Raw genomic sequence first — 13,288 nt, 5'->3', positions numbered from 1 at the left:
ACTGTCTAACTCCACACACAAAAGTATACTGGAAATGAGTTAAAGACTTAATATAAGACATGAAACCATGAAATTCTTAGAAGAAAACATAGGCAATAAACTCTTGAATAAAAGCATGCGATTTTTTTCTTGATGTGTCTCTCCAGGCAAGGGAAACAAAATGAAAACTGAACAAGTGAAACTACATCAGGCTAAAAAGCTTCTGTACAGCAAAGGACACCATCAACAAAACTAAAGGGCAACCTATGGAATGGGAGAAGATATTTACCAATGATATATCTGGTCAGGGGATAATATCCAGAATATATAAAGAAGCCATACAACTCATCATAAAAGAAAACAAATAATCTGATTACAAAATGGGCAGGGTACCTGAACAGACATTTTTCCAAAGAAGACATACAGGTGGCCAAGAGACACATTTAAAGATGCTCCACAATGCTAATCATCAGGGAAATAGAAATCAAAACCACAATGAGATATCACCTCATACCAGTCAGGGTGGCCACTATCCAAAAAACAATAAATAACAAGTGTTGGTGAGGAAGTGGAGAAAAGGGAACCCTTCTGCACTGTTGGTGGGAATTAAATTGGCTCAGCCACTATGGAAAGCAGTATGGAGGTTCCTCCAAAACTGAAAATAAAAATACCTTGCAACCAGAAGTAATGTACTTCTAGGAATTTACCTACAGAAAACAAAGTCCCTGATGTAAAAGATGTATGAATCTCTGTGTTTATTGCCATATCATTTATATTGTCCAAGGTATTGAAGCAAACAAAGTGTCCATCAATCAATGAAAACATAAAGAAGTGGTATGTATACACAATGGAATATTATTTAGCCATAAAAAACAAAGAAATCCTCCTATTGTTGACAACATGGATAGGCCTTGAGGATATTATGCTAAACGAAATAAGCCTGGTGGAAAAAGACAAATACCATATGGTTTCACTTGTTTGTCGAATCTAAAAACAAAACAAAACACAGGTAACAAAACAACAGTAGACCCATAGACATTGAGAAGTGGCTGGTGGTTAGCACAGGGGTTGGGTTGGGATGAGTGGGTGGAGAGGGTAAGGGGGATAAAGGGGCCCAAAAATCTCAATCATAATGTAAGTTGGTCACAGGGATGGAAGTGCAGCATGGAGCATATCGCCGATGAATGGTGCTGTAACATCTTGCTATGTTAACACATAGTAATGGCACGAGTTGGGGCGAGGATTTAATAATGTGTATAACTGTTGATCCACTCTGTTGTATACTTGAAACTGATATATGATTGTATATCAACTATACTCCAAAAAGAAATGGTCATCCGGGGGGTGTGAAATATTGATTTGATTTACATTTTCATAGTGGTTTCTGATTTTAATTTTCCTAACGAATAATGATATTGAGCATCTTTTCACTGTTAGTTGGCCATTTGAACATATTTGGAAATTATCTATTCCAGTTTAGCCCATTTTTTTCTGGGGAGTTTCTTTTGTAATTCTGTCAAGTTTTGCTTCATATATTTGGGGGGTTCTATATAATATGCCTATGTTTACAATTGTTACACCTTCTTGATGGATTGACATTTTAATCAATCAATATGAAAATTCTTCTTGCACTATTGTAATAGTTTTTGACTTAAAGTAGTTTTTGCTCAAATTAGTATAGCTCCCCTAGTTCTTCTTTGGTTACCCTTTTGCATGGAATATCTAGTTCCATCCTTTCATTTTTCAACCTCTTCAAGTCATGGGTCTAAAGTAAGTCACTTAAAAACAGTGTATAGAAGGATAAAGCTTTTTTAAAAAATCCATCCTCAAATCACTGCCTTTTAATGCAAGATTATGATCTATTTATATTTAAGGCACTTACTGATAAGGAAGTATTCGCTTCTGCCATTTTGCTATTTGATTTCTGCTTGCTGACTATGTGCTTTATTCTTGAAATTTCCACACTGCCTTCTTTTGTGTATAATTTCTTTCAGTGTATCTTTTTTATTTTCATTTAATATTCCTTTTCTGTATATATTTTAATTATTTTCTTGGTGCTTTCCTTGGAAATTATGATTATCATCTTATACTTAAGCAACGTAGTTTGAATTAGTGCCACCTAAGCTGTGACAGTGTACAAAACTCTGGTCCTGTTCATGTCCACCCCTCCCCCTCTACTTTGTTGTCACAAGTGCCACTTTTTACATTGTGTGCCCATTAAAATAGATTTACAGTTATTGTTTTAGGAATTTGTCTTTTAATCAGATAGAATGCCAAAAAAAGGAGTTACAAACAAGTACAATAATGCAGGCTTTGACTTTTACCTGTGTAGTGGCTTTACCAGTGAGTTTTGTGTCTTAGTAGGATTGGAGTCACCATCCAGTATCTTTTCATTTTATCCTGAAGGACTTCTGGATGAACATATTGAAGTATAAGGACATATTTGAAATCTATAAACTTTGAGAATGAGTTAACCATAAGTATAATGATATTTTTAAATGAAACATTAAAGAGTACTTATTCTTTGCCTTACTTCAGGATCAAAACTTCCAAACTGGTGGATGGTGTTAAAGATCAGGATAATGGCAACAAACTTAGATGGTTTAACACATGGTTTTAAAGTCTCACATGTCTGACATTAGGTTGTAATACTGGGACATATTGGTGTCACTGGGGTTTAGTTTGTTCCTCTGGAAACATGGAGAGTATTAGCAGCCTTATCAGTACCTTGTGCTGAGGAATAAATAAAATACACATTTAAATGATATAAGTTAATGCCACCTGTGACATACACCATTCAGTAGGTAAAGCAGTTCGGTAACTTCCTTGGTAAAGAAGCTTGGTAATTTCTTCCAAATTCCTCGCAAATGAAATAAAGGAAGTTTGGTGCTAAAAAGAAAATTCATGTCAAGATGCGTGGTTATGTAACAGATAAAGGCAACCCCTGAAGAAAAAGAGGGAGATAAGATTTCTTAAAGCCCAGGGAGGTGTACACACAAGTCTCACAAGCTTGAAGTGAACATCAAAGGACACCTTGGAATTTCACTGTACAACATTAATACACAGAATTCAGAGAGCAGGTAGGGAAAGTAAACAAACAGGTGAAGAGAAGGTGAGAGGAGACATAAATTGAGAATGGGGGATTGTGGGCACAAGAGCTGTCCAAGTTACATCTTTTAAAGGAGAGCTACTTTACAGCTCCCATGAGTGCCCAGCACAGGGGGATTGAATTAATGACCCCAGGGGGCATTCTTGGATCTGAATATTTTCTGAAGAGCACGTTTCATATCGTTATTCCTCAGGCTGTAGATGAAGGGGTTCAGCATGGGGGTGACCACCATGTACATCACAGAAGAAATTATGTTCTTGTCTTCAAACTTCCCTGATGCAGGGAAATAGTAAACACCTGCAATTGTCCCATAGTATAAAAGCACTACAGAGAGGTGAGAGCCACATGTAGACAAGACTTTGGAGAATTTTTGGAGGGAGGGGACCTTCAGGATGATGACTGTAATGTGGACATATGAGCCCAAGATCCCACTCACTAACAGAAAGAGGACTAATCCGCCTTCAGGGAGGATGAGCAGCTCATTGAGGGAGGTGTTTGAGCAGGAGGACTTGAGCACAACAGCAAGATCACAAAAGAAGTGGGGAATGATCGTCCCTGCATGGAAGGACAGGTGGTTCATAAGGAGGGTGTGCATCAGAGCCCGGGCAAAAGAAAACAACCAGCACCCAACCACAAGGAGGATACACACCTCGTCCCTCATGATGCTGGTGTAGTGGAGAGGGTGACAGATGGCCACATACCTGTCATACGCCATCACTGTGAGAAGAAAGCTGTCAAGAGAACCAAAGAATACAAAGAAATACACCTGTGAAATGCACCCAGAATATGTGATAGATCGGCACTGCCTCTGCGTGTTCGTCAGCATCTTTGGGACAGCGATCGATGCAAAGGAGACGTCAGAGAGTGCCAGGTGGCTGAGGAGGAAGTACATGGGGGTGTGGAGGCGCGAGTCCAGCCTGACAGCAGGATGATGAGCAGGTTCCCCAGCACTGTGGTCAGGTACATGCCCAGGAACAGGGCGAAGAGCACACCCTGCTGCTCCGGGGGGAAGGGGAGCCCCAGGAGGAGGAACTCGGACACGCTGCTCTGGTTTTCTCGCCCCATACTGGGCTGTTACCTGCTGGGGATAAGGGAGGGAGAGGAATATGAGAAAAAATGATAGAGGTACCGTCTCCATTATATTTTGTGAAAACAGTGTCTTTTATGTGACATTCCTATTAATTTGTCCCTCCAGTAAATACATGCCTTGTCTGTGCTTCCCAGTCTGGCTCCTGGAAATATCACACTAAAAGCAGCGAAGATCCCCTCACGCACAGAAGCAGGAGGACATTCATGGTTTCATCCAACCTGTATCTATTGAATTGAACTTGGAGTCTGGACCCTGCCCTCCACTAGGAAGTGAGAATGCAGCAGGGAGCAGGAATACACGGGCCCTGCCCTCTGTGCTATGCTATTTCATGAGCTTATGGGTGTTATTTATGGCATTGTGTCAGAGCCAGTCCCTAATAGTTCACTGTGGCGGGAATAGTAGATGAGCCCCACAAACTGGTGTCAGTTGTTTCTGCCTTAAAGTAACATGAGACTCCGGTGCTGCCGTGGTGTTGGCGCACTGTCACTCTCCTCCTGTGAGCTGGCCCGTCCCGTCAGCCCAGAGCCCTAAGCTCATCAGTGCTCTAGAAATGGGTGGTCGTTTAGACCCTTTGATGCCCGCATCACTCCCAACGCAGAATATCCTCCAATGATCTTTTATGATAATGGTGAATGTATTGGGGATCAAACTATGTGGCAGCTAATATGCAAAGGGCTCTCCATGCATTTCCTACTGAAATCCAACATCAGTCTTCCTTTGTCACATGAAATCTTCATTGCTGCACAAAGAAGTAGTGTCCTTTCCCACTTCAACTGTTGCAAACGGAAACATAAATTCTGTAAAGTCCGTAAGCATACAACAGTAACTGTCAGAGATGGAATACATATATACCCATATTTATAGATACACACACACACATGTATAGATGAAAATATATTTATACCTATATATGCCACCCCTCAGTAAGTATCCAATATATTTATACAAGTATATATATATATTCCATCTGTGTATGTGTATTTGGAATGTATGTGTGTGTATATAGCTCTAGTATATATGTAAATAAACATACATATGGTTAATATATATACTATGCATATATATGCACCCCACATATATAGATTAAATATGGTGGTTTATATATCAATATATGTATATTTGTGTATATATATAAATTCATAGGAATTTATATATAATTAATATTTTCTGTAGTTGAAAATCAGCAAATATTACTTGCTTTATGTACTACAATCTAATGTTGTGTGATCAAAACCCAGCCCTCAACATGGAACTCCCCCACTTCAGTAGTTATGAGCACCTACACCTTGTGTTATCTTTGGCTGCAAGGAACCTGAAGTCCAAAACTACTCTAGAGCTCAGGCTAGGTGACTCCTTCATTCATATCTGTATACTCTACAGCTGACAAAGGTTCACATACATGAACTTGTATTCTAGCCATAGGTACTTATGAGAGCCTGTAAGCTTCCATTCTATGGACATGTAACCTGAGGCCACAGGGTTTAGTGACCTTCCCAAGGTCTTACTGCCACTTGGTGTGGCTTCTGCCCTCAAACTTCACCCAGCACAGTGCCTAACTGTCTTTGCTTGGGATGGTAAGTGCACGTGAAGGGTCAGGAACCCGAGGGCCTCAGTCACATGCAGGTGTGTGACAGTGACAGCAGGTCCTCTTCAGGACAGAGTGCTGGGGCACCGGTTACCTCAGCTGGCGGAGCTCCACAGGGAGGGTGCATAAGACATACTGGAAATCATGGTTGCAAGTCAGAATCCCCCAACCAGGTGCACACACACACATACACACACACATACACATTGCTCAGTTGAGGATTCCATTCACCCATGTCGGATTCCCATTCTAAGGGAAGGAAAGCCAGTAGTGCTTCATTCCTAAACACTCATATGCATACAAGCCATAAATTACACACATTGTTAGAAATACACCATATGCAATAATGTCACCCACAAAAACACTCACAATGCACCACTGATACACAACCACCAAACATCTGGGGAAAAACACAACTCACACACCACATATACATAACTCATCACTATACAGACCCACCACCAAAAACATACAGAACCACACACAATTCAAGAATCTCATAAGCAACCTGATCCAACAACACCCACGCACACCCACCAAACACTCCAACAAGCAGCACACATACACCCATCACTGAGAGGTGGGCTTTGGTCCCTTCTGACCCACCCCCTTCCAGGGTGGCCATCAGCGAGGAGCACGTCATCAGTCACAGGCACCATCATTAAACCACCGCCAGCATCCATGCACATGGTAACACTCACATGGTGCAGACATGCAGAGGCCAGCACACAGGACATGTCCTGCTCTCACCCTGGATGCATCCCCACACACAGTCACATGGTACTAGCACCCTGTGTGAGCAGAGGTGTGAGCCCTCTGACCCTGTTCCTTGGAAGGTCGGAAGGTTTTTTCTCCCAAGATGGAGACAACAATCTTACCCCAACTGCTGGGCTGTGATCCACTCAGCTGTCACTCCCGTCCAGTGGAGAAATGCTCCTGTCTGACGACACGATGTGAATATTGAGGATCACAGGCCCGAATCCGGAGTCCCTAGTCACACGTTAAGAGGCTGATAACCTGGTGCATTTGCACTAATACAGACCCCAGATTGGATCTAAGTCAGGAAAAAAATCAGGCTGTAGTCAGACACATAGTACACATGGCACACACACACACCCAGGCAACTATCAAGCAACACATACACAAGCTGACAACATACACACACACAGAAACACACATGAGCACAGAGATACTCATACACACACTCAGGCAGATCCACCTGCAAGAGTAGATTCCCACCACCTTCTGACCTGTGCTGCTCAGCTTTGAGTCCAGACACCTCTTCTAGACTGTTCTCCAAACCCTCAGCATCTCTTCACAATAAAGGGGGACCACTTGTGGCTAATTGGCCAATTTGTCCATGCCGGTTGGGGAGTCTGTATCCAGGAGCCAGAGGGGACTGCGACACAGGGGACAGTGCTTTAATGCCTGGATGTCTTGGACCCTTTCTTCCTGGGCACAGTTCCAAGTTCAAATTTTTCTCAACTAGGTTCCAGTTGGGACTCAGAATTTTTAAATATTGAATTCTTAAATGATTTCATACTTAAAAAATGTTGTAAAGATGACAGAATGAATTCCTATATGCCCTTCACTGACTCCATAAAGGTCGACATTTTACCATATTTGTTTTGTTATGTTTGCGTGTGTGTGTGTGTGTGTGTGTGTGTGTGTATGTGTGTGTGTGTGTTTCTATCAAAGGTTGAGGCTACAGAACTTTGGTAGGCATAGCACATAATCAAAAGGGACATGATTTGGTTCGTATGTCGGAGGCTGATGACACTTTTCACAAAAGAGAATTTAAGAGAAAATCTGTCAGTCACAGAAAGGACCCCTGGGGAGAGGTAGTTAGGTGCAAACTAGATGGAATGGGCTTGGGACTGGTGGTTAAGGGCAGGGAGGGACCAAGGGAAAGTTCTTGCTGGAGAAACATACCATGTGCTGTGCTATCCAAGCAACCTTACCTGTGTTGTTTTCCCATATGTAGCAGTGACTACCCACCAGGAACAAATGCCCCTTGGCTGGCCAGCAGGTAACCTGAGGCTAGGCATTCCCAGCAAGCACAGGTGCCACAGAGCTCTGCCTCTCTTTCCAGGTTTTCAGGGCGGTGGCAGCTTGCATCACATATTTGGGTATTATTTTGCACATTTCCTGATTGGCATCAATTATTTCATTTTGTTGAGTAGTATTTTGGCCTCCAAGGCAGAAGCAGTGACCCCACATGTGGTAGCAGAATAAGGGCAACTGACATGAGTGTAACCTGTTTATATTCTCGGTGAAAACGAGGTTGGTGAGCTTTGTTTAGGGGCAGGAGCCCCAAATGCAGAGAGTGTGAGTCAACTATGGGGAGAAGCCTGAGTTAGAGGAATAAATTACACAGGAGTGACAAGTGCTTGGAGAATAAAAGAAAAACCCTAATTTTTTAGGCTTAGGCCTAATTTATTAGACTTAGTATTTGACATGGGCAACCAAGAACTAATACGTGGCCCATAAGCATTTTGATCAGGACATAATAAGGGGCTTTTCTGGGAAGTTGTAGTTAGTACTTTAAAGAGGAATATTCGGAGAACAACCATCGTCCCAGGTTAGGCTCAGAGATAAGACTGTCCTGACAGATGGTAGGGCGTAGGTGGTGGTATTGTGAAGGTTTCTGTAAGACCAGCCGGATAGGATCCACGTGGTCAGGCAGTTCGAGTAATTGTACAGCACACCCAACAATCCCTACGCTCTAAGTCATGGCTGCTCGCTCAGTACTGCTTACATAAAATGATTGCGGAATGCCTCCTCGGCTGGTGTGTGTATCAGAGAGCGGGGCTAGAAGTGCAGAGATCTGGGGAAGGAGCAGGAGATGCAAGGATGGAAGGACAGGGAGAAGTAGCTTGTGATGGTTGGGGTGGGGTGGTGAAGAAGGGATAGAAGAGCAGGAGGGCTTAGAGGGTGAAGGCAGCTCTGACGGAGACGCGCAGAGCGCTGGAGATCGAGGAGACTTTTCCCTGGATGAGTCCAAAGGGTTGATCCAGGTCACCGGAGGGAGGTGTCCAGCTGTGAGTCTGGTGTCCGACGGTGGTCGTTCAGGCCATCAGGGTTTGGTTGAAGGCGATGGCATGGAGCTCTGTGGATTTATAACAATGCTGGCTGAATTTAGGACTTTGAGGCATAAAGCTTTGCTGGTCAGGAAGGTACAGGAATATGCCAATGTAATTAGAAAATGAGGGACTCCATGAACTGGAAAAGATGGTGCCATAATGACATCTCATTGCACAGAAAATAATCCCGAAGAGGCTGGTTGCCTGCAGCCCCGCATTAGGCTTCCTACCGCCCTTTCAACTATTGTCTGACATGAATTTGGAGAAGTGATTTCTCACATAGAGCATTCTTTCCAGAAGCTTAGCGGCGGGGCATGCAGGGAGCATAGGTGCTACCTCCTGTGTGATGGGTCTCCCTTGTGAGTTTAGAGTGGTCACTAGTGTCTGCTTTACAGTATAGAAAAATTTGTGAGAAAAGTGGGACTGCAATTACGGCATCATCTAATGGTTGGGTATGGCAGTGGTGCTGAAGAGCCCAAATCATTATGATCAGCACATGGCTGAATATAGAGCCCAGAGGCTGTCATGTTGCTATGTGGGGTGCTCCTATCAGCCTTCAGGGTTTGGGCCAAAGTTATGATCCAAAGTACTCATCCAGATATCCAGGCTATGAACTTCCAAGAGGCTGCGTAACAGCGTTTGTACCCTGTGGGTGCTATGATCGTGGGCATGGGGAGATGCTAATATGAGCATAGTGTGGACCAGTTCATACTCTATTTCCCCATCTGTGTGGCTGAGGGGGGCCTGCATTCATTAACGGATGATGCTCCTGGATGAGACCACTTTCTTGACCTCTCTTCCCATCCACATGGCTGCAGTACTGGGATGGAGAATAATCTGCCCTTTCTGAGTGAGATCATGATTGGTATTAAATTAAATATCCATTAGAGCCAGAAAAAGCTTGGGACCGTGACAAAATCAGGGTTTTAAAACTGCTCTAGTGTGTAGCTAGAGGGTGTTAAATAGCGAGTACTATATAACTGACATTTGGTCCTCAGTCTGGCTTCCATCCCAATTGGAATGGGAGGAGAATGAGAAAGGATATTGGAAAGGGGGGATGCTTACTTCAAAATGGTCTCTAGAGAAGACAATTCATGAGTCTATAGCATCTTCCTATGACTGCTTTGTGTGTGGGTTGGTGAGGACTTCGTAATATGGGTGAATTTTAAAACCACAATGTTGTTCATGTGAAACCTTGATAAGGTTGTATATCAATGATACTTTAATAAAAAAATTAAAATTAAAACAAAGCACAAAATGGTGTCTATAAACCCTGACATATGACATCTCACCTCAGAGAGAAAGGAAGGGCAATTAGGATATTTTCAGCACAACGTTCGGCATTTAGTATCATGAGGGTCATTACAGGAGCAATGTCCATTTAGAGGACTACAGTTATTTTGTAATTTCAGTAGGGTTACTTTAAACAAGTCTTTGTCCCAGCAGCCAGGGACCAGTAGGGAAGGTGAGTCCCATTGAATGCCTGGTCCAGGAGCCCGATGTTGTGCGGTTCGAGAAGTAAAGTAAATGCTGTCAGCATTGTCTGTAACTCCAAAAGGAGTAAGTAGGGTTTTGGGGCCCTGTATGGGCAGCTTGATCAGTGGTATGACTGATGGGTGGGCAAATAAGATGCCAGTGTAGAAATCTAATGTCAAGATAAAACCAGTGGGGTGACAGTTTGGCATCAGCAGTCCAGTAAAATCTGTGCCAGCAACACAGGTTGGTCTTCAGGGGATGTCACCCCAACAGCTATGCAGCCAGTGATGAGTGTGTGCACACAAGGTATGTAGTTTGCCACCACGAGGCCACTGAATACCAGTCTGCCCCACACTGAAGGGCAGAAGCTTCTCTATTATTTGATGTTTCATTGACCCATTGAGCCAACAGGTAAGGAATAGAACCTGGACGGTCTTCTGAGGAAGTTTTGGCCCTGGTCTCTAAACTCTGGACACATCCATCACCTTGGGCATTAGATTGGGCCTCAGTATCTGAGTCATGGTGCAGGCAGAGCTACGTTTGATCTTATTTTGCGTCTTTGATATTTGAGACACAAGGAATTTCCAGTGTTTTAACCAAAAAGGAATAGCCCTCAATGAGAAATTGTTATTGCCAAATGGCTAGAACGCTGGCAATGGCCAACAGCTGGAGATGTATAACTGGGGGCAGTGTTGCCTAGGGGGTCCTCCAATGTCGAGATGATTGCCAACGACTTAGGCAATTGTGCTGACCCTCTGGTGAAAAGCAACAGCCCTCCAGAGAGCTCAATATATGTGTTGGCAGGGCTAAAACTCATAAAATATATTAACTGTCTTTGCCATTCGCTTAGTTGATCCCAAAGAGATCCAGGTAGTCAAGAGATTCTTTAGATGGGTGACCTCTGACAATTGGTGAGAGACTGAGGATGGGGGAAGATCACCTCCTGCAGGTGGAATATGCTAGAGGGCTCAGCTTTGCTCCATCCTCTAGGTACTGTCTTTATTTCCACAAAGACTTTCCATGTCCCTGCTGAGCTTGTAGGGTACAAGCTGCTGCCACGACCCAGGGCATGGTGGGTAAGTGGGTACAAGGATCATAGTTTCAGGTATTGAAAACTGGTTTCCAGAAGAGCTCAATTTGCAGCCAACCGTTGTTGCTCTAATGGTGTGTAGCATGGTTCCTAAGCAGGCAGTCTCTTATACTAGAATGCCATGGGCTACTTGTAGCCATTATGGGTAGTTCATGGACACCCAGAGGCATTAGGTGGCATCCTGATCCTCTGTTATAAAGGAGTGTCCAAGAGGCACTAAGGGAAGTTCTATTTCACAACCATCTTTAATAACTCTAGTGCCTTTTATGGTAATGGGCCCCTTTCCAAGTGGGCTGATTTGCTGGTGATTGTGTGAACAGGTCTGAGTAGTATTTGCAAGTGAAGAATAAGCTGCCTTTAGAAGTCACAGAGATCGAATAGATGTTGGACCTCCTTGAGAGTGGTTGAAGGTGACAAAGTTAGGACTTGCCTTTGAATCAAACCAGGTATGGAATGTTCCTCGGTGGATCAATGATGCTTAAGAATTTAACTGAGGTGGCAGGTCCCTAAGCCTTAGGTAGGGAATATGCCATCCCATCTTAGTGATGCACTGGCAAATGTCTGTACGTTCTACGTGTGTCTGGTGGATCTCTTCCTAAGAGGATGTCATCCATGCAGTGCTGCAGCTGAGTGCCTGGGGACAGCCTGGTCTGACTAAAGCCTCACAGCAGGAGGGTGCAGGGACTAGCCTGGCAAGGTGCATACTTGGCCCTTCAAAGGTTTATGCAAACTGAGGTTGAGAGTTCACACTTGAATTAAAGTTGACACTCAATAGAACATATTAGAAAAATCCTTAACAGTAAAGTGTTTGCTTTTAGAAATTGAATGGACTTGGTCATTTCAACTGTGTAAGATACACAGGCTTTGATATTTGGGAACACAACATGAAGGTCATTGTATCCACCACAAGTGACCATTCATTCTGAACAGGCCAAATTGGGCTCTTATAGCAGGAATAATTACCCCTTCTATTAAAAGATGTTGTATAATGGGCCTTAGTCTTTGAAGGTCTGGTTGCATTTATAATGAGCCATATTAACAACTTACAGTGTTGTGGCAGGTGGATGGGATCCCATTGGGTGAAGCCATCTGCTATGGCAAATGTTTTCATTTTATTCCAGTGGGCACATAACTGGTCAGATGCTAGAAATCCAAGGGAGTTGGGAGCTTGACCCTTGACAAATTAGACAAGGTTGTTCTGCCAATGGTCAGGCTAAGGCAGCCTTGTTTGCCTTTAATCAGTGTCTAATAATGCCTGGGGAACATAGAGAGTTCCTTCCCTGAAATTTAGTGGGTCCCTGGGTCATTGTGATGGGGCAACTGTGATTATTAAGTCCATAAAAGGTGGCTTAGTGTGTGGTGATGAACTGGCCACCTTGGTGGTATAAGGATGATGGTCCCTAGGTGGTACCCAGGCCCAGGGGCATGCCATGTCCCTAATGAGGCTGTGTTAGATCAGGGAATGCACAGTGGGTTCTGCACCAGGGACCTGGGTTCAGGGGAGGAAGGGATTGGATGCCCTGTGTAGCTTGTCAGAAGAGCCTGAAGTTCCTTGGCTTCCTACTGGGAATCCTAATTAGGAAGCTGACACCAGAGTCACCAGTAACAGGTCTTTTGATGAGGGTCCTGCAGTGGGGGAAGCTGGCCCTGGAAAGTCAGGAATGGGGGTTTGAATCCGTAGGAGGCTCTGTGACTGTGGTAAGCGTTGACCTGGGGATCAGGTGCTCCTCACAGCAGCCAACAATCCTAGGCCATCAACTGACTCTCTAATAGTAGTCTTCTGACTATTTAAAGGGAGCAGGGAAACCTTAGAAGTTGCTGGTGCTCCCTGAGGAATAGCTACTGGGTGTCAGTGTCAGCGGTCATCTCCTCAGGA

General features: G+C 43.7%; 1 protein-coding gene across 1 annotated transcript in view; it reads right to left on the bottom strand.

Annotated features, from left to right (window-relative positions):
* Positions 1-3,163: 3,163 nt before the first annotated feature.
* Positions 3,164-13,288, bottom strand: part of LOC130683128 (olfactory receptor 1J4-like) — a 28,011-nt gene continuing 17,886 nt past the window's right edge. The window contains 2 exon segments of the mRNA XM_057499409.1: positions 3,164-4,009; positions 4,012-4,154. Of these exon segments, the coding sequence (XP_057355392.1) occupies positions 3,210-4,009; positions 4,012-4,154 (943 nt within the window). The 3' untranslated portion in view covers positions 3,164-3,209.

This window comes from Manis pentadactyla, chromosome 3, assembly GCF_030020395.1.
Source record: "Manis pentadactyla isolate mManPen7 chromosome 3, mManPen7.hap1, whole genome shotgun sequence".
Taxonomy (NCBI): Eukaryota; Metazoa; Chordata; class Mammalia; order Pholidota; family Manidae; genus Manis; species Manis pentadactyla.
This window is presented reverse-complemented; position numbering and strand designations above follow the sequence as displayed.